This window comes from Crocodylus porosus, unplaced genomic scaffold (assembly GCF_001723895.1).
Source record: "Crocodylus porosus isolate Cpor-Errol unplaced genomic scaffold, CroPor_comp1, whole genome shotgun sequence".
In the NCBI taxonomy this organism is placed as follows: Eukaryota; Metazoa; Chordata; order Crocodylia; family Crocodylidae; genus Crocodylus; species Crocodylus porosus.
The window spans coordinates 154,376,748-154,401,859 of NW_017728886.1; the positions used below are offsets into that span (position 1 = coordinate 154,376,748).

General features: G+C 41.5%; 1 protein-coding gene across 7 annotated transcripts in view; it reads left to right on the forward strand.

Annotated features, from left to right (window-relative positions):
- PHACTR1 (phosphatase and actin regulator 1) overlaps positions 1 to 25,112 on the forward strand; it is a 467,204-nt gene that overhangs the window by 369,361 nt on the left and 72,731 nt on the right. For 5 of the 7 annotated variants that reach the window (XM_019543373.1, XM_019543365.1, XM_019543394.1 and 2 more), the window contains 3 exons: positions 7,545 to 7,730; positions 10,316 to 10,522; positions 20,846 to 21,176. In XM_019543373.1, the coding sequence (XP_019398918.1) occupies positions 7,545 to 7,730; positions 10,316 to 10,522; positions 20,846 to 21,176 (724 nt within the window). The remainder of the gene's footprint in view (positions 1 to 7,544; positions 7,731 to 10,315; positions 10,523 to 20,845; positions 21,177 to 25,112) is intronic. The other 2 variants (XM_019543388.1, XM_019543381.1) reach the window with 1 other exon arrangement.

The window sequence follows — 25,112 nt, forward strand, 5'->3', positions numbered from 1 at the left end:
CTCCCTTGTCCAGGTGATAGGTCACCTGGTCATAGAAGGAAATGAGATTGGTCAAGCAAGACCTACCCACAACAAACCCATGCTGGCTATCCCTTAGGCTGTTGGCCTCGGCCAGTCCATTAAGGATGGCCTCTTTAATAAACATTTCTAAGATCTTCCCCAAGATAGAAGTTAGGCTAATGGGCCTATAGTTAGCCGGATCCACTTTCTTCCCTTTCTTGAAGATAGGCACCACATTGGCCTTCTTCCAGTCTTCGGGACAGGAAGAGATGTGAGGACATCTTACTTATATCCTGTCTCCAATTCTGCCCCCAGTTCCAGATGCTGTGAGCTGGGTTTTTATAGGATTCCCAAAATTCCAGATTGCCACAAATGAAGTTGTGGTAGCAGGGGAAATCTTTAGTACTGCTTATTTCAGGAATTAAATACATACACCAGTCACAGTGCCAAGGTCACTCCCAGGGCTAGAAATCAATCCCATAGAAGAACAAGCCCCCAAAGGCTCCCACGGGAATTCTGTTAACTCCTCCTCTAACCCACAAGAATCATGATACTGATACAAACATGAGTGTTCCCTACTTTTAGCACTCCTTCCTTCCCAGAGACAATGAAATACATGTCCTGACAGTTTACCTTAGAGAGGAGGGGATGATTTAATTATCTGCTGTGATAGTAACATGGTGTGTATTTTCCAACCATTAAAAATGGGCCCTGCTGTGAGGTGCTTAGAGTCTAGAGAGACTGGTAGTGAGTTCTGCAAGAAGGAACAACAAAAGAAATTTCTATATAAATCAAGAAGACACAAAATGGACAGCTCAGCAGAAGCTGTTATTTTTTTAAAGTGCTTAATGTGGAGATGATGGGCTTTGTCGCTCAGTTCAGGAGGACAAGCCATATAGAGGAAGGGCTACATTTTCCAGTATCACTCCTGAATAGGTTGGCTTTCACCCTCATGCTATAAATTTTGCACTATAAGATGAATCAAAGTGTCAGTGTAGCACTTTCCGCATTATGTAGTTTCATCTACTCTTCAATTACTTTAATGGCTATTAGGTGTGCTTTGCGTCCTGATTAACCAGCTGGGGCCTTCATGTTCTCTGGTAGCAGAAATGCAAGTTCTTTCTATTTCCATTCATCTGGTATGGATTTATCTTCAATGTGCATTTCCAAAATCTCAGGCAATATTGGAAAATATTCTCTAGCATGCTCCATGCAAAACACTGCAAAAGATTCACAAATATGAGGAAAAAAGTTTATGTATTAGCATTACGCCAAAATTAACAGCTCCAACTTGATATTTGTATTCTTCAGGGCTAACCATTTGTAGTTTGTAATTGAAGCAACAATTTTTGCCTGATCTGGCCACAGAAAGCAGTCTATAGCCATGACCAAACACAAGTGCACAACTGCAGACAGCTTCAAAAATGGTCAGTTGGGTGAAAATCTGAACCCTCATTGCCTGACAGGTCAGGCAAAGACTTTTCAAACCAGAGCATCTTCTGTAACTTGTCTCTGTGCTACTTGCCAGCCTTGAGCTGTTTTCAGAATGGGAGGAAGGAAAGGGAGCAAAAGGAGCCTCTCAGGGAGGCTCCAGTTCAACCACCCCACTCTTCAACAGTGCCTCGAGAACCCCTAGAACAAACTCCCTTTCCCCCCTCCTGTTCTGAAACTTTGCAGCCTCACAAGGAGGAGGGGCCATTGCTAGGGGAAATAAACTGCAGCCAGCAGTTGGATTCCCCTCCCCCTGAAGCCAACAATGAACTTCTGTTTGGTCCCAGGGATCGTTGCAACTCAATGCTTCCTGCAAAACATTCTCAGTTACAGCAGGCAGCTGCACTTCTGTCTGCATCCAGTATTACTAAGTTCTAACTTACATTGGTTTCACTTGTATTTCATTTAACCAGAACAGCTTTTAAAATGCTTTTTTTTAAATGAGTTTTACGTGTGACTATCAAGCACGTCTCTTAGCCAGGATTAATTCATTCTGGGAAATTCTTCTCTACAAATGACCATTGTGTTTAAACCTTTGCTTGCTTTCCCTGCTGTTAACTAGCAACTAGTTGTGTTGCTCTCCTTTCTGAATAAGGCCAAGCTCTGGGGAATATATTGTTCAACCTTTATATGTCTGAAGATTTTAGGAAAGTCCAAGTAACAGTGAGCTAATATTAGATGTTAAAGTGTAAATAAAGATTACATTTGTGCTGAAATCAAAAATCTTGCCACCAACAAAGAGAATTATTATGTGTCCTACCATGCCACCAAAAATAATGTAATCCAGATAATGTGTCCTTTGTACAGAATTCTGTATACCTGCTGAGAAGTGAGTGCATGAAATCAACAGGATTTTGGGGTGCTCACTACCTCAGGTTTAGCTTTTTTCCATAGTTTTTAGAATGTTGCCCATTACTGGGTATGGTCAGAATTTGCACTGGTTTAAATCCAGGAACACTCTTATGAGTTGCATATGTCCTGTACCTTTCATTTATGATAACTGAAAGGAAATGAGGTTCCTCTAATAAACAAAGTAGCTGAAACAGTAGTGCCCTCCACTTTTAGTCCAGACACATGTCATTATTTAAAACAAGGCAGATGTGAGCAAAAGGTTTTTGCTGACTTATATTGAGGTCTGAGTGTCCATGAAAGAGAGAGAGAAAAAATAAGGAAGGAGACAGAAAAGGCAGAAAGGAAGCACCAGATACAGCCAAGGCTGGCCATGTTACCCTGGGGAAAAGCTGAGAGAGAGAACTTTTTTTAAATGAAGTGGTGGCTGAAAAAAAAAGTATAAGCAAAGAAATTAGGCCTTGAGGTTTAATTCCAGCTGTTTTTAGGGTGTGTCTGCAAATGCAGAATATGCAGCACTGTTAATACAGAGGCATAAATTACAACCACAGAGTTTGTTGTGTTAGCTTCTGACCTTTTGTCATCTGACCTTTTTGCCATTGGCATCTGAAATCAAAGACTTTAATCTTTGACAATTTGTTTTTGGACTGGTTCCACAACTCTTTCATCCAAGAGGTAGAAAAATACCTAGACTCCAAAAGGCTGCCCTTCAAAGTTCTACTTATCTTGGACGATGCTCCAGGTCACCCACAAAGTCTGCAATTTGCCCACAGTGACGTGGAAGTGGTCTTCCTACTGCCAAACACAACTTCCCTCATCCAGCCTCTTGACCAGGGTGTGATTGCTACTTTCAAAGTTTATTACACCAGGCGCACCTTCGGTCAAATTCATAATGCATTGAAAAGTGATCAAACATTTGATGTTAGGAAGTGCTGGAAGGACTATAACATTGCTAACTGTATCACTAACATAAAGGAGTTGATTGATGAAATAAAGCCATCAACCGTCAACACCTGCTGGAGGGAGTTGTGGAAGGAAGCAGTCAATGACTTCACTGGTCTCTCATCTGTCAGTGAGGAGTTCAAAAGGATTGTGAGAATGGCCCGTGAAGTTGGAGGGCAGGGTTTTGAGGATATGGAGGAATCAGAGGTTGAAGAACTGATGGACTCGCATGCCAAGGAACTGACTGATGAGGACCTAACAAAACTCATGACAAATAGTGAAGATGAAGATGATGAAAATTAAAATGAAGAGACAGAAAGACCTAATTTCAATTTAGGAACACTAGCTGAGTTCTTCAGATATAGCAAACAACTCACTGACAAAATGTTTGAATATGATCCCTCTATGGAACAGAGCCTGAAGGTTAAGAGGGAAATTGAAGCTGCAATGATGCCTTACCAAGAAATGTATAAGGACCTACAGAAAAAGGCTGAACAGCTTCCCATCATGATGTTCCTTTGCAAACCGTCCTCTGTCAACCCCCCAAGTCCTTTGGCCACCACCCCTGCTGATTATGAGACAGAGAGCAAGGACTGAGGGAATGAGTTCAAGAAATTAGAGGGAGATTAGTGATCAGCTGATTAGCAATCAGTTAGCACAATTACTGTCACTAGTTATCATAATTACTGTCTCCAAACCTACTATCAGTATTCGCAGATTTCGCCATTTGTGGGGATCTCGAGAATGTATCCCCGGCAAATGGTAAGGGTCTCATGTACTAACTACTTAGGTTGAAAAGAGATAGTAGTAGTCATCAAAATACCATTTTTCAATTTTATTTATGTATGTATTTATGTAATAAATTTATATACTGCCCTGCCTGAAAAAGGCTTGCAGCAGAGTATGACAAAAGACAATGAGAATTATAGAAACAGAATAAAATCTTAAAATATGAGAGAGAGACCAAAACATGCCCCCCAATTCAAAAACAAGCCACCTTTACCCCATCCCTTCCTACTCCTCTGCCTCTGACCAATGAGAGCTTCCCCCCTTTCCCAGCCATCTACTCTTGCTTCCTAACTCCATGTTCCCTATCTCCATAAAAGAAAATAATATTCCTTTCCCTCTCCCCAAATTTCTCCCATCCCTGCCCACCTCTTCAACCCGCCTCAGACCGAGTATCCTCTCCATATTTTCTTACTGTCCCTCCCAAGCCCATACTTCCCTCTCTCACAGGCAGGCCAATACTGCCCCCAAAACACACTGAAAGGAAAAGCTATGAGGTTTGCCAGCATCTCGGCTAGAGATAGACATTATACATAAACTGGTTTACATGATCAGAAACTGGCTTAAACCTGTAGCAGAACAGAGGTTCAGTACACGTAAACCAGTTTGAAAATGGCCGAAACCAGGTTGAGATAAACATGGTTGAATGTAGTATCAGACTTAACTGATTTGGCTCAGCCTGCTTTATGCAACATCTGTCCCAGACCCCTTTCTGGTTTAAGATAAACCAGACACCTCCAGCATCCCAGCATGCTCTCTGGGCTGGGCAGGGCTCTCTGCTCCACAGCAGGATTGCCTCCCTTCTGCTCCCTGGCTAGAGCTCCAAAGACTGTGGGCTGCTTCTCTCCTGTCCTCACCACTCCCTGTTAAGCAGGAATTCCCTCCTCTCCTCCGCCTTGCTGAGGAGGTGTCTATGTATTAGCTAGCAGACCACATGCTGACTGCGGTCCATCCTGAATCAACAGGCAGAATCAATAAGTAGCTAGTAATTTCCTTCTGATGTTTTCGTAATTGGGTGATAAACACTGCTATTAATTCCCTGCTGGGCTAATCACAGCATCCTGCCAGAGCCTGACCATGCCCCCCCTCAGCTCCATGCTGTAGAGAGCTCTAGCAGCTCTCCATTTTTAGCCTGAGTCACTGCAGGCATGTGCCTGCATTTGTGGGGTGTCTGTCCAGTTACAAAATGGATGTAGCCTAGCCAGCTTAAAGTAACCTGCAAACATTGAATCAATTCAGGCTCAGGCTTTTTGAATCTCTGTTCCTAGCCCTCTAGTTATAGAAGTTGTAGTTATATTTTCTAGCTGTCCAACCCTGACTGTGATCTCATACTCTTTGAGAGTAAGATTAACCCTGCTGAAGGCAATAGAATTACAGCCTTTTAATATCAGGGCAAGTAAGATCAAAATAGGGCCATAAAATTAGCAGTCGGCTAAAACCACTAGCTTTCATTACTATTACCTCAATTTTCCAACTCAGTTGAGCATAGTTTAGGCTTCAGCCTATTATAATATCTGTATATCACTTCTCAGGCCCTCCAAAATTCCTGCTGCAAAACAAAGTCAAGACCTTATTGAGCCTAATACATCCAAGATACCTGAAAACCATCTTCAAGTACTGAACCTTAAACTTGCAAACATACTTTTAGCTGCACAGCAATTAAGCATATTATCAATGTCTTATGGTTGAACTGATTGTCTTATATTTTCCATCTCTCAATAATTGTTTTAAAAACCAAGCACATTGTGAGATTGGAATGCATTTTTGTGATAGGTGAGCCTTCTCCTTTAGTAATATACATTTCTGTTTGGTGCACTGAAAAGTGTTGTCAACCCCCAATGTTAAAAAAAATCGCAAGATTTAAATACATAAGAAATAGTAGGTTGTTTTTCTCTGCCTTCTCTTTTCTGAACTTACAAGTTACTTTCTGGTTATATTGTCAAGCTTTTTACCCACATTTACATAAATTTGCCTTTCTTAAAATACAGTAACTATTTTTATGTAATCATTTCCAGCACCTGGGCTGTTTAAGAAAATGCTAATGTATATATCATGAGACTTGCACAGGAAAACCACAGATGTAGACAACAGTGGGCATGTTGTCTACACAAGATGCTTAATGTGCAGTAACCTAATAACACTGTGCAGGAGTGTGTCACAGCACGGACAGTGCTAATATACTACTGCGCAGTATTATTAGGCTTCTGTGCAGTAACATCACTAAAAAGTACTTCATTAAACAAGTACTAAATTAAATGTGCAGTAAGTACTGTGTATTAATGAATGCGTAAACGTGGTCAGTGAAAATGAGACCAACTCTTTCCCGTTCCTACCTATTTTGAGCCCCTACAGTTTTTGGTGGGAAGAAGAGATCAGTTGCTGATATAGAAACTGATTCAGATAAATGAGAGGTTTTAAGAATTTCACGGATGAACTTTCTAACGGGAATTTGTTACATGCCAATAGTAAGTCCTTATAGCAGCTGCCTATGAGAGTTGGCCCCTCACTTTATTTAAACTCTCAGTCATGCTGGGAGCTTTAATGGCTTTAGTGGTGTGTGAAATAGGGGCAAACCTGTGATGCTATTTATGTCTCCTATGGCATAAAAACTAGTTCAAAGGAACAAAATAATGTAAAAGCTCCATAGATTTAGTTAAAGCATATTCTCCACATCTACTTTATAAGTTTGGCAGGACTGCAATGCAAGTTTTGTGGCGATATAAAGGGGCGGTAGGACTCAGTCAAATTTGGTCTTTTGTCCAAGGATCATCAAAATTTTCCAGGGGGTTCTTTTGTGACCTAGAATTTTTTTGTGGGGTGCTCTCAAGTCTACTCTTGAAGCAAGTGAAAGACCATCAGATTGTAACACAGCATGTCATCTTGTTGTGACGAGACATTTCAACCTTGCATTACCCAGGTCCTGTGGCCCGGTATGAGTAGTACAGGGTTTCTTCTTCAAAGACTCCCGGTGGTAGGGATTCTGACAGGCCTCCTCTCTCTTCCTCCCCCATCCCCCCCAATCCTTTACAGTAAGGCAGAAGCCCTGTGCTGCCACTGTTCAGACACAGAAGCCAGACAGCACAGCTCTGCATCATGTAGTGTATCTGGGGGCAGGAAGCTAAGTGGAGCAAACAAAATAATTCCCCTGTGCTCAGTTTGCTTGCTATGCCTCTGTCTTGTTTCATCACCAATGTTTTCAAGTTGTACTACTGTGATATAAATAATATGATTATGTGGAAAGGGAAAATCAAGAAAAAATGTGAGGCACAGTAAGCAGACTTCTAGAAATCTGTTTGGTCACACCTAAATGAATGCTTTCACTGTATTTTCTGTCCAAATCTGTGGTCTCAATTCAGGTTCTTGGGCCAGGAATAACCTAATACCAAACAACTAGAGACATTATTCTATTTAAATTCTTGCAATATTTTACTTATCCACATTCTGATATCATTGTGCTTTCTTCCAAACAAAACCAGATGGAGAACTTTCCATACCAAATGAAGAAGGAGCTTTGGAGAATGGGCAGGCTCTAGGCTCTGGACAAGCTATGGGGTCCAGCCAAGCTTCACTATCATCCCTAGCAGAATTGGAATCAGGCTCAGCATCTGGGGAACCCTGTACATATGAGGTGCTCCCAACCACAGAGATTATGGATGGGACAGGTAACACTTCAGTTTTCATTTAAAGATATGGAGATTCTTCTTTTTTAGGGGCTTTTGGCTGTTTAAAAATGAATTATGTTGCTTTTCTGTTTTTGACTTTTGATGTCTAATACACGGGGGTGTTGTTTGATGTCTAACACGCAGGGGTGCATACAGGTTTGATGTCTAATACGCAGGCGTGTATACAGGAGTAACTATAAGCCAGAACCAGAATCCAGGACCCAAATACTTCAGAACCTAGAAAAAGTTTGGATCCAAGCTTCATAATTTGGTCTTGTCTGTACTCAGGATGCGGAGTGGGGTTCCCATCTTTCTTAAATGTACTATGAGTGACTAAAATGCAGAAATCAGTATGCAAACTAAAATTATAGCTTATGCAGTGCAAATGTAGAAATTGTATAGATTTAATGTATTTCTGATGCTATTGTATTGCATTTGCTCTTTGCAAAGAAGATTGCGTAATAAGAGCAAAAGTAAGGCAAGTTTGCATACATTTATGTGTCAGACATGAATGTTATGCTTCATTAACTAATTTAACTGATCAGAAAATGGTGGGTAATACCAAATGGTCACCAGATCTGTGGAACCCTCACACCAATCACTGAGGTAAAAAAAGGGCATTTATCTCGTGGCCAAAATGTTAAAAACTATTATGGATGATTGAGTGATCGCATTCAAGTTAGGATTGGATTTCCTTTAAAAGGGTTTGAGTTTTAATTTGTGTAGGAAGTAACATTGAGAAGTCTGGGTGACCATGCAAACCTCCAAGCCCCCTAAATATGTCACAAGGGACCACAGGTTTTCTCAAGTGATTTTGATTGCTTCTTGTTTCTGTTCTGAGCAGACCTACCCTTTTAATTTTCTACAATATTCTATTTTTCTGGTCCTGGAGATGCAAAGGAATGTAAAAATGGGGGGTAGAGCAACCATATTATTGTTAGTTATTATTCATCTGAACATTTAAATGGTAGTTTTAAATTTTGGACCAAGATAATTTCAGCTTTTATTTATTAGATTTAGTCCACCCATCCTTGGTTCGCATGCTGAAGACTGTACCTTCTCCCAATCAAAGCAAGAAATGTTATGCAAGGAAGTTCTAATTTTGCGGATTTAAAAGTAAGACAACTTTAAGGAGGCCCTTGCTAGAGATCTTTTTAAAACTTCAGCCTAGGAAGCCAAATGAAACAGGAACTGCCTTAGTGTTCTGGTTTGGTTTTCTACCTCTGCTGACCTTGTGGTAGTTAAAATGGAATATATCAAGGTGCAAAATAAGTCTTCTAATGTTGCTTGGTTGAATCTAGAGCAAATCTACTGCCTTTTTTCAGAATTTTTGCTGATTCTCACCAGTGTAAATGAATCCATAATTTGGCTAGATGTGATTAGAGCCATGATATTCAAGTTGCTAATGCTTACCAGTGACATGAAGAAGTTAGAAGCTACAGTTTTGTCTTGCACCTGCCAAAGAAAAGCTATTCGATTAAACTGTACAATAGCAACAGCATAATAAGTATCTCTGTATCTGCTATTTTGAGAGGCAGAGTGCTAGAAAAAGAAGCAAGTAGAATCACAAGAGCATTCAAATAATAGTAGGCTAAAAGCATCCCCAGTGCTGAAGGGGCTCTGGTTCAGCAAAGAAGCTACAATAAGGCAGGAGGGCTCAGACAGAAGTTCAGGCCCTGCTCTAAGTCACGGTGTTTTACATAAAGCGCCATGAGTTAGAGCACGCTCCCTGCTTCCCCCCACTACTGCTGACCCACAGACATTCGCCTGTTGGGTATGGGGGGATTGAGTCTGCCTGCACCAGCCTTCCTGGCAAACAGACAGGGGTGCTGCAGCAGCCTCCAGGGACACTGCTGAACTGCCCCCCTCCCTAGCCCTGTCATTCTGCCCGCCCCCAGCTCCCAGGCTGCCAACAGGGAGGGAGGGGGAAGTGAAAAGCACTGAACTGCCAGCTGGGCTTACCCTGGCCTGAGCTGGAGGGGCAGAGGGTGGATTGGGGCCTCACAGCCCAACTTTCTTGCTTTTCAGCTCTACCACTTTTGCAAAGTAATTTCAAGACACAAGATATACAGTGATCATAAACATTGCTCCAAAGATTGAAAATGAGAAGGAGCAAATGACTGGTATAATTGCACATCTATGATCCTGTACAACTGTGTGCTCTATTGAAAACATAATGGACATGATGTTATAGGTGTGGGAGGATAATCTTATAGGCCAACTACTTATATTAATCTGAACAGCTGCAGTTTTACCTCTCTGGAGAGGCTAGAATTTGAGACTTCGAAGTTCTTGATTGTGCTAAAGATGTAGGACTAAATTCAACCCTGGTGTAAGCAACAGGAGCTCTTCTGGTGTTAATGGATGGTTTGGCCTGTTGTGTACATCTCTCTCTCTCTTTCTCCGTCTTTCTCTTCTTCTTTTTCTCCATCTCTCTTTCTGTGTTTTATGATGTTTGAGTGAAAACTACTGGTCATGTTTTTAATCTGCCTCGCTGTGTTGCTTTTCTTGTTTTACTATTGCTGTTTTCTGCTTCCGCTTTGCTTGTAATATTGTTGCGTCTATGATGTGGTTGTGTCCTCCAGTGTCTGAAGAGAGCCCCACTTCCAATGAGTCTGGAGTCCTCCTGTCCCAAGATCCTTCAGCTAAACCAGTCCTGCTACTTCCCCCCAAAAAATCTGCTGCTTTCCTTGGAGACCATGAGGACACCCCAATGAAACAGTTGTCCCTCCTCAAACAGCCCCCTGCCCTGCCTCCTAAACCCATTGCCAGGATTGCCAATCACTTAACTGGTAAGTAGGTGTTGTGAACACTCTGTGCCACTTCCTCTGTTAAAGAAAGCAACTGCCCAATATCAAGATTCATAGTGTCTTTTTTTTTTGTGCAGATGTTGTGAAGATGTTTGTGAAGAAGCTTCTCTATAGATGTTTGTATGTGCATTAGTATTTCCTGTGTGTCATCCTTGAACAAATTCATCAGGGTGGGGATTCTCAGATTTCTTCAAAGTGTGGGTGAAGAATGTCTTGCATTCAAAAGCTTGTTTAATTCTACAGTTGGTCCAGTAAAAGATATCACCCTGACAAATCCTTGCCTCTTACACAGAGAATATTTCAAAGACACCTCTCCTCCTGTCTGAAGTCTTGTAGGCCACCTTTCCTCCTAATCAAATGGCCACAGTCCTACTCATCCATAAGCAAAATACTTGCAGCAACTATTTAGAAAAATAATGTGAAGAAGGTACTTCTATGTGTTTAATTGCATTTTACAGGATAAGCAGTCTTTCTTCTTTTGAAATAAATGAGTTCTCCTCTCTCCCCTTGCTCTTCATTATATTTCCCTCTTCCATGTGCCTGTTCTCCCTGGTTGACCCTGCACATGTTCCCCTGCACTTGCTGTCCTTTTCTAGGTCCCCTTCTTTTCCAGATCCCTACACAAAATATTGTGCTCCATCTTCCTCTGCCCCTCATCTTTCTTGCTTATGATACCCACGTCTCCACTGCTTAGACATATCCCTCCTTTTGGTTCTGTTGGGTACTAGCAGCTCCAGTTCCTGTGACTGTCTGCTCTGCTCCCTAAAGATACCGTAGCATTCTCTCTTGCTGTTTTGCAGCTTGTCAAGGAGGCAGGCTATTCAGGATCCTTTCCCTTGTTTTCATTTATTCTACAGGTGTTTGGGCTCTCTCTTGGAATTAAAAGCACCTGTAGGAACTTATGGAAAACGGGGCACGTCTACATGAGATGCTAACTGTGCAGTAGCCTAATAATACTGCATAGTAGCACGTCACAGCATGGGCAGTGCTAATGCGCTGCTGCATCATATTATTAGGCTACTGTGCAGTAGTGCCATTAAAAAGGTGTTTACCAGTGGTATTACACAGTAACTCCAGTTAGTGCAGATTTATTTAGTACTTGATTATACCAGTACTAAATTAAATGCGCAGTAACCACTTCTTTAATGAATGTGTAGATATGCCCAAGGAGAACAGTTAGTACTGTAAGACCAATCAGTTCTGCCCATCTACCACCAAACCATTGCAGTAAAGAAATATTAAAGTTATACATATAAAGATAAGAAAAGGTATAGGTATTCCTAGATGTATGGCTATACCTTTTGAGATGTATGTGTACAATTATGACTGTTTTCATAGAGGCACAAGATAGATTATTGGGAGCATCTGGGTTCTAAACTATCCAGATACAACTCCCTACCTGTTATTAAGCAGGTCAGAGTCTTCACTATCCCGTGACAAGTCCTTGCCTCCCATAGGTGGTTTTTATGAATGCTAGGTAGTACTCATTTTCTTATTAGTTCATTATGTTTTGTTTTGACTACTAAGAAGAAAGATCACCCACTGGTTTTGTAACATATCTTTGTGTGTTCATTTAGGTGGCAAATGTGTTTTGTTTTGTTTCATCTAGTTTACTCTTGCATGGGATTTCTCTACCCTTATTGCCTGCCACAATTCATACATACTGATAAATTATGCGTAAAACTGAAAACTAAAGGAATGGTCTCCCAAGCTACAAAAAGGAGGCACCATTCTCATTTATTTTCTTTAGGCCTCATAATAGAAGGCTTAAATTTGCTTCCTGTTAACTCCTGGAATTTTGTCTACCCCTATTGAAATGGTGAATTATTGCTCTCAAATCAAGTCATAAGAAAGGAACATAAACTAAAATATCTTATACGCGGGGTGTCAAAGATATGGCCTGCATAGCCCCATCATCCAGCCTCCAGTGCTGCCCTAGGGTCCAGAGCTAACCCACATACCTCAGGGATCGTGCAGTAGACTGTCCCTATATGCCAGGCCCAGTACATGCATTATACATAGCACCCACCCCGGCCAGTCTAGGATACATGCCACCTTCCTCAGCCAATCTGTGTTGTATATCACTCCTGGCACCTTCTCCAGTTAGCCCCCCAGCTGCTCCAGGGCATGCATCACATGAGTCTTGTACCAGCTGGAGTGGACACTGCATGCGGTGTGCATTCTGGACTGGCCCTGCATGGGCATTGCATGAGGCATAGTCCCTTAACAGCTGGAGCAAGCACCATATGTATGGCTGGATCTGGCATGTGAGGGCAGGGAGAGAAGCAGGTCTGGAGGTCCAACTCATCTGGCTCATGAACTGACCCTGCACCACTCATCCAGCCTGCAGGGCCAAGTGAGTTGTATACCCCTGTCTTATACTAACTATACATTGTACAAAAGTGTGGAAAAAGAGAATGAGAGAGAGAGCAAGAGTGCACACCTTGCTTTTTAAGTTAGCAGAAAAATCAAAGGATGAGTATGTCTGCCAGTATGTATTTTATAGCTGAAACTTTATGTACAGAATGCAACCTACCTTAAGTACTTCAGGGACTTAGCAGTTTGTTAAAGAGGTGGTCTTCCAGCAAAGGTGGGGAAGCTCTATGCTCTCAATATTTTTATCTACTTTAAAGACCGGATGACTGAACAAGGCAATCTTTTCCACACACACTTCACTGTGGAAAGGAGATACAATTTCAGAGTTATTTACAGGATCCTCATTTAACTGATAGTTGGCCCACGGTGGAACTGAAAGCTTCATTCATACCAGCCCTTATAAATAAAAACATTTCAGGCCTGTAAGTCTGTTCTGTTCTTCAGAGTTCCTCTTACTGTGAAATCTGGGAACATCAATTTCTTTGGACCTTAATGGTCTTCTTTAGGGATTATATTGGTCTTGTATAGTCTTTGAAGATGAGCAATTAATGCTAATGAATTACATTCACCATGAGGAAGCTAAATTAACACTATTCTTTTGCTAATCACTCTGGAGACATCCTTGGTTTGTCTTTGAGAGAATTAGTAATATTAGGATGAAGACCAAATGAAGACTTTCAGGTTTTCACTGCATTTTCAACGTTTGTTTTTCTACTGATGATTTTGTGAGGGAAGTAAAGGACAAATTCGGACACCCCAAGCATGATTAATTCAGAGTGACAGTGGTTAATGGTCTTTTAAATCTGTGTAGGAAGCTATGAGATGAAATGTCATCTTGGGATGAGTTTCATTTCAGATATATCATTGACATTGAGGTGGCAGAAATGCCTCTGAGCTTTTACGTTTTTAAAAAAATGTAATTTTTAGAGACAAGCGTACCTGAAAACAAAATCACCACAGGCAGGGCCAACAGAGGAAAGAATGCAGAAATGTTTCAAATGATGCAGAGATACAATGGTTCCTGTAAATGTGATCTCTTGTAAAACTTCATGTAACTTAGAACTCTTCACTTAGGACTTTTTGGCCTAGCGCACATCATCTGAATGAAGACAGACCAAAGACATTTGCCTGTGGGGATCTAGTGTGAATTACACAGAGGTAGGGGACAAGAATCATCCCTTCCAACATGATTTGAGAGCACTCTTCAGCATTATCACTGTCTGTTTGACATGCAAGTCATTCATCCTGCTGTCAGTTAACACAGTGCCTACCCCTATACACACAAAAACCAAAAATACCTTTTACCCCCCTAATCATAGCCCATAGCTACACAGTACAAAGCAGACAACCCAGGGAGTGGTATGTGGCTCTTAACTGTTCACTATGCTTCCCATTGGCCTATTATCTTACATTAATCCTTTCGGCAACTGTCAAGCATAAAAATTAATAATAAACCAAATTTCATGTATATATTTTTATCTACTCTAAACTTTCTCTGGAACAGAAGGAGGGTGCTCAGCTGAATCACTTAGGACAGGGAGTGCAAAATCCAATATTTAGTCTAAATTATAGATTTTAAATAACTATCTGACACTGTATTTGCTAGGATACTGAGGTTAATATCCCAAATTGCCATGAGCTGTTTAATGACACAAATTGCCAAGGCACCAGCTTTGTCTTATATGAAAGATAACACTCCCAGGAGCACAGAATACCGCAGTTAAGTAATTGATTACTTCTCAGTAGCAAGCTTGAAATTCTCTGCAAAATCCAGGAGACCTCCTTTGGGGCCAGATGATGATTTCAGCAACATCTGAGTAAATTCAGTGTCAATGGAATTACTCCTTTTGTTTTACCTTGGATCAGAATCTGGCCCCGGAATTCAACAACCATTTTGGAGCTTTTAAAATGTGTTCAAGGTCATTCCATTGTCTTGCTTCCTCAGTCAGCTGTTGGGAGGAGGACGTGTGTCACGTTCTTCATTCTAAGAACATGCAATCTAGTTATGTCTACATACAGTATGAGTCAGACTACCAGCCAGCTGAACAACAGTGATAATTCAAATATAGCACAACTGATCCCGATTAGAGGTGAACATTTAATGGGGAAGGAGGTGTTATAAGTCCATAAAAATAACTACTGATAATGTGGGCCTGCCAGGATTGCATTCCAGAACAATGAATATAAGACATTTTGCTGTTTTATCAAAACATGGTTGATTGTTAGTTACAACTTTACAAAAGTATTTACAACTACAAATTTACCTGACAGATAATCTCCACTGGCTGAATAATTTTTTAACCCAGCATTTACACATATAGCTCCTTAGTTGATTAGTCCATTGCACTGCCTGTAGGCTCTTTGATCTGTCACATAAGGTGCTTTTTTCTCCTCCAGTACTCCAAACTAGTTATTTGGTTTTGGAGTAAATTCTCATATTGCATAGTATGAACACCTGGGTTCTGAGTTTGGGAAGGTGCAGTGGAACAAGAACAAAATGGAAAAGTCTTTTCCCCCAGTGTGTAGAGTGCCCATGGGAATGTAGTTGCTTCTATGACTTCTGAATGTAATTGCTTCCTACAACACCTGCTATGTGAAGAGCAAGAGTTTCAGTAGTTAAGGAAGCAGCAGAACCCTTTGGCCCTAACTTTAAAACCTGGTCTGAGATTAATTAGGGACACCGCACAGAGTAGGACTTCATGGCATTCCCACTGTCTACAAAGGTTGTCCAAGTCCTACTCCATACTGTGTGCAGGGTTTAGAGTTCAATTTTCACCTGAGAGAAACATGCAGCTCCCATTACAGTCGACAAAAGATGCTTGTACATAGATGCGAGTATAATTTGACCCTTTAGTGTGGACCTGATCCAAATTCTACTGAAGTCAGTGGAATGATGCCAATTGACTTGAGTCAGGGCCTCTTTGAGGATCTGGGAGGGAAGTCAGAGAGCAATAAAACAACTTGCCAATCTAGGAGGGAAGTCAGAGAGTGATAAAACAGCTTGCCTGAATCAACACAATGGATGTCAAGAATAAAACTCTGGTTTTCTGGCTCTCATATAAGCGCCCTACCCCTTGGCAACGGGCAAAGTGCACAGGCAACAGACTTTCTGCATACAGGCAAAGCATAGAATTCACCTCTGCAAAACCTCACAAGGGTAAATACTGGAACCAGAGCTAAAGAGGAACTGTCTACAAGAAAGGAAATAAAATATAATTCTTGGTCACAGTATGTGTCATGAGGGGAGTTTTCTCCCATTCACTTCATGTCACACTTGGCAAAGGGCATTATGAGGAAGAAAGAAGAGTTGCCCTCCTTTGACACATCAGTCAATGCCGTTCATCTGATGTGGCATGTCTCATCATCTGCTGTATTTTTGCATAGCTATCATCCAGCAGTGTCACTAGGATGGGGCAAGAGGGGTGCCACCCCCGCCGCGAAATTAGACTCCCCCCAGCAGTCTTTCCTGCAGCAGGCACAAAGCTGAGCAGGCATAGCCAGGCAGATGCAACATCCAAAGTGGGAGCGGGGTTGAATGACACCCCATCCCCCAGGCTTTGCCATGGGAAGTGCAACCCTCACCCTGTGGGGGAAAGGGGAAGGAAATGGGGCACAAGGAGCAGCATTTTGCACCCTGGCCCAAGCACTGAAAGAGCTTCTCATCCCTCTGGTTATTGCCATAAACAGTGGCAAGCTTTAATTTTCTAATATATTTTGCGCTAATTTTTGCATGGGCAGGGCAAATTGCTGGGTGGTCTTGATTCCCACTAGATTCAGAGGGATTTGAGGGACTCAGCCTCTAGCATAATTGGGTCTATGATATATAACACTTACTATAAGGAACTTCAGCTAGAAAAGATAAATCAAACCTGTTCTGTGCTGCTCTCCTGTCATGTCAGTACTTTGTGCAAAAATTTAAGATTGTGGTAATGTTCCACTGGGAGGACTTGTAGCACTGATTTCCTGTTTGTTCTGTCACCTGCCTTTGATTTGCCTACACATGTATACATACGATGGATAGTCCTTGGTGGAGACTGTTCATGTCTTCATGCACGACACGTATATTATGTTGGAAAATATTGTGGCTTTAAAAAAAGCCATAGACTGTGTTTGTCCCAGTCTCTTACAAACAAAGTCAAATTCTCTTCTCATTAACACTGGATAAGCTCCATTGAAGACAATAGAGTTTCTGCTAGTGTAATTGGAAATAGAAATTAGCCCATGAATTTGGTCAAATCCTGAATTTTCTACTCATTCAAAATCTTCATTGAACTGAGTAAAACTTTCAGGGTGAGGCCCATTGACTCCTTTTAATCCATTACCAATATCCTTGAAGACAGACTTATCTGAGTGAATGAGTCAAACTCTCCTTGTGCTGTGATGTTTCTCCTTTCAGTAATTTTTTTTTAATAGACAAGGAAAATTGTCGTAATGGTAAAGGGCAAGGAAGAAATTTTTTGCCTGAGGTAGTACATTTTTCTGTTTAAATTGGAGTGTCTCTATTACCATTTTCCATGAAGGTATGCTGACATATTATCCCAACGGCATCTAACAAAGTAAGCTGTTGCTTATGAAAGCTTATGCATGTCTAATTTAGTTAATATTTAAGGTACAACTCTACCTAGCCTTTAGCCCTATATAGTTAAACAGAAAACAAACATCTTACCTATGTGATAAACAAGGTTTCAAACAATTAAATTAAATGTTATTAGTTTAATGTATGTTTTATGCACTCCATTTACATTTTTGTATTTCACTTTGTAGTTCCCATGGACTTGCCCATAACTAGTGTTTTGTCTGTAAATCTAAAAGCAGACCACTTACATTCAGAAAGGAAACAAACCTTTCCCTTTTAACGTAAAGGAAAAATTGAAGTGTTTCTATTTATTCTATGCCCAAAATGCTTTGACAGATTACTCCCAATTTACAACCAGCTCTTTTAATACTTAAGAATAGGAGGTAGCATACTCAATTGGTGCTTCAAATTTTAATTCAGTCAGAAGAAGGAATGTGCAGCTCCTGTGGGATGGGATCACTTTGAACCTCACAGTGAGGATGATTCCTTGGCATCATGATCCGATCGTGGTCCAGGATTGTGGTAACACTGCCTTGCAGAATTCCAGCTCTGCATTGAACCATACCAGAGATGAAGCCAAACTGGACACCTCAAATCTAAATATTCCAGAAATTAAGGGAAGCATGGATGTGGAGCTGAGTTTTGCAGCCCAGACCCATTTCCATTAGCCTGAAGCACTAATATATTTAGCATGTTTTGCTACTACAGATCTCACAGAAGCCTAATTCTCTGGGTTTTATTCATAGATTTCATAGATTTCATAGACATCAGGGCTGGAAGGGACCTCGGGAGATCATCGAGTCCAGCCCCAGTCAATTAACACTTTGTCATTCCTTTGACAATATGTTAAAGACAAAGTGTTCTTTTGTGCAGAGTACGAATATAAAATGTACACAGCTAGAGTGTACGTTGTGTGTGCATCAAAAATGTTACAGTTCAGCCTCTTCTGTATTTGAGCAGAAAAAATGAAAATTTGTTTTTGCAATGTGTAGAAGACAGCCTGCATTTTGAAGACAGTCAGTCCGTACAGGAAGAGACAGAGGTGGCGCTGCATTTGCTGGCCATTTCCAGGGCCACATTCAGCACTGGATACAAGTAAATGAAAGTGTTGTTTTGAGAGAAGGCAGTGTGGTCTGGTAGATACAACACTAGCTTGCCAGTCAAAAGACTTTGGTTCTGTTCCTGGCTCTGCCACTAACCTTTTTCTGTGACTCTTTCATTTCACACCCATATCTAATTTATTCATTTACTCACATACAGCATGCACCTTTTCTCCCAAAATCTTTCCCCAAAATTTGGGTGCATGTGTGAAACAGGGAAGCTAGATGTTTTCTTCGCTGGAAAAGACTAAGCCTGGAGCCACTAAGCATGCCACACAGCTACCAAGATGGCAGAGTCCTAAGTTAACCTTCTCACAGCCATAGCTATTGGCTGAGCACTGTAGATTGTGCTTGAAACAGCAAGAGAACTGGTAGTTTCTGGATGAGGCATGTGATGTGGAAACAACATTTTATTTACAGGAACTTGCATCAAGAACTACTTAAAGTAAAGAACTAATGGCCTTGCTACTGCCCCCGCAAGGATCTGGGGACCTAACTTTATGTGAGATAGCATCCTCCTAGAATCATCTCTCTAGGAAGTGTGGCATCTCAGGAGACAATCTGCGTGGATACTCTGCACTCCCAGGAGGACTTAAGTTGTGTCACATAGTCAGCCATGACTCTGGAAAAATATTTTTTCCCCTATATTCTCCTTTCCAAAATCAAAGCACGTGTCTTATTTTTGGGTGTGTTGTACATGAGAAAATATGGAATTAAAAGTGTTCTGGGGAGGGCACTGTCTCTGTTGTGTGTGCACAGAGCCCAGCACAGTGAGACCTGGAGGTGCTAGTCAAACGGAAGCAGTAATGGTGAAAAAAAACCCTGAATTTTGTCTCTGTTCACTTTCCTCTTCCAGCTGAGTGTCTCTGTTCAGTTTGCTATTACAGGAGAGGGGCCCCAGCATCAATCCCTCTGTCCTCTCTCTAGTCACTGCACAGTGGTTCAGACAAATAAATATCCAGCCAAGCAGTTATAGATACAGAAAGCAAAAAGCTCCTGTGAATAGCTAGTAATAACATGTATTATTTGGAGAAGGGCTTTTAAAAAATGTGCTGCAGTTCATGAACGTGCAATGGCCTTTGAAACCTGGGCTGCATCATCTTGCCTGCTGAGCTTTGTCTAGTCAAAGCAAGTGGCTGGCACTTTAATCTCTTTCTCGAGTTGTAGCAAGGTGCAGGAATTTCAGGAATAGAGGCCAAACTGCACAAATGTCATGTTGTCAGAACTCCTTTGCAGGACTTGAGTGTCTGTGATTTATTCGGGCCTGTCTTCTACTAAAGAAACTTTCACCCCTATGGCATGACCTCAACCTCAAATAGCAGTATGGCATGACCTCAGTACTTAGTGTATACTCTGTCTTCCTTTGTCCTCATAACCTTTGGTGACTAGTTCTCCTTGACCTTCCTGTTTTTGACACCCTTGTTTCTCTGCTACCTTTTAAAACTATTTCATAAAACAGTCAAAGTCTCAAAGTCTCCTTCTTACAGCTGAGTGCAGCCAGCCAGTGCACTGAAATTTTGTTTGCTTACAATCATCTCTATTACATGCACCTCTAAAATGTTATTCAGTCCCCACAGAACCAAGCAAAAACCTTTCCCTGAAAGATTCCTGAAAATATCGTGAGTTTTCAGGAATCCTAAAAAACAGATATGTTTAACAGATGTTCTATAGACGAATCAGTCATTTCTGCTGCTTTACTAGATTATCTCCCTTTATCATTTATGCCATTTTTCTTTGATGAATGTTTCCTTAGCCAAATGCTCTGCAAAAATTCGAACGGTTTTATCTGCAGTCGTCAGGCAAGAGAAGTAGGAATCATGTAGTTTTAATCCAAGCTGTGATGGCAGCGATTCATGTTGTGAGTCTGTGCACCCAATCACTCTGCTTTAGTTTTATGTATCTGTTACATGGGAAATGCTCAACTTGCAGGGCTTTTTTGGGAGAAAGTGTTTTGAAAGTGAACAGCAGCACATAAATCTTGTTGTTAAATTAAGTGCAACGTAACATACCATACAGGCAAGCACTGCCCTGAACTGTTTTCAGGGGGCTCAAAAATGTGGCAAAGTGAGAACATTCCTTCTGAAAACAGTTGTATTATGTGATAAAGTATCGTCTGTCAATGCCAGGAAAGGGATACATCCAATGAAACTTGTCTATTGTCATTACTGGTAACCTGACTACCAAAGAGATAATGTGGTCTTCTTTCTAATTCCACAGAAATTTACCGCTGTGCCTCTCATCCTTATGTTCTAGATCCTGGCGCGCCTGTGAAACTGCCTTGTATGCCAGTTAAACTGTCGCCTCCGCTACCTCCAAAGAAAGTCATGATATGCATGCCTTTAGGGGGGCCAGACCTCTCTCTCGCAGCTTATTCCACACAGAAGAGCTCCCAGCAGCCCTTGGCTCAGCACCATCACACTGTACTGCCATCCCAGTTAGCAGCCCACCAGCACCAGCTTCAGTATGGCAGCCACAGCCAGCACCTGCCTTCTGGATCCAGCTCATTACCCATTCACCCTTCCGGATGCCGGATGATAGAGGAATTGAACAAGACACTGGCCATGACCATGCAGAGGCTAGAAAGGTAATGGGAGATTTTTAAAAACAGTGATTTACATAGTTTCTTTGCAGCATCCAAACATGATGCCCTGTCATGCCCTTAGGGAGGGCTTTATATTCAAGGATCCCAAACCTTTTATGAATCACTTGTGGATAGGGAAACTGAGACCCTGAGTAATTAACTGACTTGCCCAAGATTATGCAGTAAGTTAGTGGCAGAGTCAGGATTAAAACCTCAGTCACTTGAACTATAGGCTGGAGTAGATCCATAGGGGGAGTGCACTTATGCACTTGCACCCCCCTTTGATTCCTGGTCCACCCAAAATTTAAAAACATTGGCAATGGCAGCAGCATTTCTAGTCAGGCAGTGCTGAGGGAGTCACTTCACTTCATGTCTCATTATAATCTCTCTGATCCCTTCTAGACCTCTTCATCCACAGGTGTTACCAACCCTTTCCTCTTTCTAATGGCCTTGAGGTTCCATGAATCAAGCTATCTTTTGTTCTGCAGTTCCAGCTGCTCAGCAAAGCTCCTATTCCACAGCCCTGCAGAGTGTTTTTGACTTAATTTCAATCAAGTTATATTTATTTTTCCTTCAGTCTTAAAACGGAATAATACAGCCCTTGGCCCCACAGCATACTAGTAAAGCTTCTAGTATATTTTTAACTGGAGAAAAATATCAGCTGTTTTATGTGTGATGATGCACCTCACCATCTGCACCCCACTTTTCAAAATTGTAGATCCACCTATGACTATAGCTCCCTGCTCTAATCACTAGGTCATGGTGCCAGGACATTAAGATTTCTTTGGATTTTCCTGTTTTACAATAATATAACACACAAGGTCTTAGAAATAAAACTCTGGTTACAGGAAAGAAAGGGAAAAAAGGACAGAACTATAACATTTAGAAAAGAACAATAAAGACCAAATACGCTGTACCATGAAAGTATCTGCATAGCACTGATAAGCTAGAAGAAACTTATAAAGGCTCAAGTTAGCCACATACTTTTTGAAGTAATATTTTCGTTATTTTTACCGTACAGAGTGACTAAAATACATCTAAAAATAAAATTAAATGCCTTAGGTACATAGGAAGCTTCTGTGCATGTCTCTTTACCCACACCTACATACACATATTTGCCACTGCTTTTTAATAGCGGTTGCAATTTACGTTCTACAAAGAAAATACAATTTTCCATTGTACCTTCTTGTTGTATATTCACATTTGGAAGATAATTATATATTTAATTGCAAGCATTTAATCTAATTTGAGGCTCTTTTTTATAATCATCCTTTGTGGATATAGTTGGATGTCGGTCCAGATAGTCAAGGTAAGTAAAACAGATTGTATCAAATTTAAGGTGTCCTCCCAGACTGCAAGATCAGCAAGTTTAAGAAAATGTATTTTCATTTGCAGGCTGAAATTGAATGAGTCTCAGAATAAATGAGGTAGCCAAAAGATAACATTTTATATTTAAGAGCAGGAGCAAGGTTGTAACCAGGTTGTTCTAGCAGGATCAGATCATTTTTTTTATAGACAAGAGGCTAAATAATTCAGTCTAACAGAGGAAATCCTAACTTGCTTAATGATTTGCCCCTCAAATATTACTGCCCCAAAGATATTAAGTGTTACTTTTTCCATATCACGCATCATAATGTTGCAGTTAAAAACATTTTCAAGTTAGGAAGTCCATCTTCCTCTATGCATAGTTGTAACTTAGTTTCACTGCGTAGACTATGGTCATTTGTACACATACTAGGGCTGTGCAAAGCTTTGGGTAATGATTCGATTCAAAGGAGATTTGGCCCGAATCAGTGGCTGGGTCTCCAAATCTGAATCGAATCAGGAGACCAAGGTAAAGGTCCAAATCAATTCAAAGCTTTCCACATCTTTGGAAGAGATGTGGAGAGCTTTGATGATTCAGGCAGTCCCAGGTGGCTACAGCATGGAGCTGCAGCCACTCCGAGCTTATAAGTACTAGGGGCAGGGGAGAGGGTGCTGGGACAGGCGGGAGAGGACCATGGGGGGACCCCTGCCAGCCCCCTTGACCCTCCTGCTCCCCCAGCACCCTCATAGCTGCCCCCCCTCCACCCCCACCCAGGCCTCAGAGCTTTGGGGGCTCATGCAGAGCTCCCCACGTGACACGGGACAGCAGGGATCACCCCCTGCCCGGCAGCACCCGGTGAGTACTGGGGCTTTTTTTTTACAAGAGCCAGGAGCTGGGGTAGGCAGGGCAGCCATTGCCAGGCTGGGAGACCAGGCGGAGGATTCGGCCAGATCAAATCGGAACAGTGATTCGAATCACTGAATCAAATCACTGTCCCCCTTGAATTGGCCGAATCCGAATCCAAAGCGAATACTAGCCATTTCGCACAGGCCTAACACGTACCTTTTCATCCTGCAACACACTGGTGATCCAGCAGGTCGGAGCAGACTCAATTAATCAAGTCTGCTCCGCACATGAGCTGACATGCACTGCGCTGCTTTGGATGCAGTTGTATAAGTGGCAAAATGTGAATCGGTGCACAGAAAATGGTGGCAGCGCACTTTTGAACTAAAACACCTCCACTGTGTTTTATTTAACAAATGCACTGCTGTCATTTTCTCGGTGCTGACAAGCATTTTGCTGCTTATACAGCTGCATGTGCTGCAGCACCGAGCGCTTTTAAAAGCACCTGGCACTGTGACACAAGCATGTATAGAAATGCCTATCACTAATCTTATTTGAGCCATGAAAATAATCTGATTTAACTAACTAAATAAGTGCAGCTTTGTGTGTAGACACTGCCATTGCTTTAAACCTTGCTTATGTGGAGGGGCAAGCTAAAGTAACGTAACCAGGTTTCAACTGATATCCTACCTGTAGGTAAGACGATGTTAATGACAGCTCCTTGTTAACTGGATATTTAGGCCCCATATGGAAATTCTCAGTTTTCATTTAAGAAATATAACAGTCTAATCCAGCAGTTCCCAAACCAAGGGTCACAGAATTTATGAGTGCAGTCATGACCCCTACAGATCCCCAAAGTCTCCTAAATGGGGCAATTATACCATGTACCCACAGTTAACCTTCTTACCATACTCCAGCTGCTTATTGGTAACTGGCCCTGTGCCACTATTTACCCTGAGGTAAATGAAAGTGAAACTGGGCACATTATCCCTGTTTCATTCATGGATAAATTATTTCAGAGTTAAGTTTTTACTATGGGGTTAGAATAGGAATAGTTACCCTGGAGCAGCTGAGGCATGGTAAATCTGCACCGGTACCTCTTAGTTGCAGGCACATGAACAGTTACCACTTTATGGGCTCCATTAAATTATTGGTATCTAAGTAAGACCACAACCAAAAAAAAAGTTGGAAACAGCTGGTGTAGACCTTTCCCTTGAAAATATCAACTAGTATGAACTAGCTAGCACTGGAAGGAACAAGCAGTTGGGTTGCACTGAAGCTTCAAGGTATCTTCTGGGTAGCAGGACCTTTGGATTTCCTAGAGCCTTGTGAGACCTTTCCAAGAAGGTAGATGCAGTTGTGGACATTACAACAGGCAGAATTCCCTTTTGTGAGGGAGTCTACATACAACTGCAGAAAATCTTTGGGAAATGCTTCCAGTTCAAAGGAAGCAATCAACCCAAAAGTCTAGATAGGAATACTCAGAGCAATTCAAGAGGGACTGCAGAGGGGTAGCTTAAGGCTGCATCCTGTGACCTCTGCTAGTACCAGATGAGTTCCTGGCATAAATTAGAATATATGAATGCTGAATGAATAACTAATTTGGGGATATGAAAAAAGGACATTTTCCAGAAAACCAAACCTGTGCAATTTTAAATAGGTATTGGGACCTTTATAGCTGCTTTAAATGGGCAGCCAGACATTTCTCCAGAGTAAGGGAATCAATCTTCAGCTAGTATAAAATTGTCTGACTTATACAGAGGAGTTCCTATTGCCACAGGTAAGAGGTT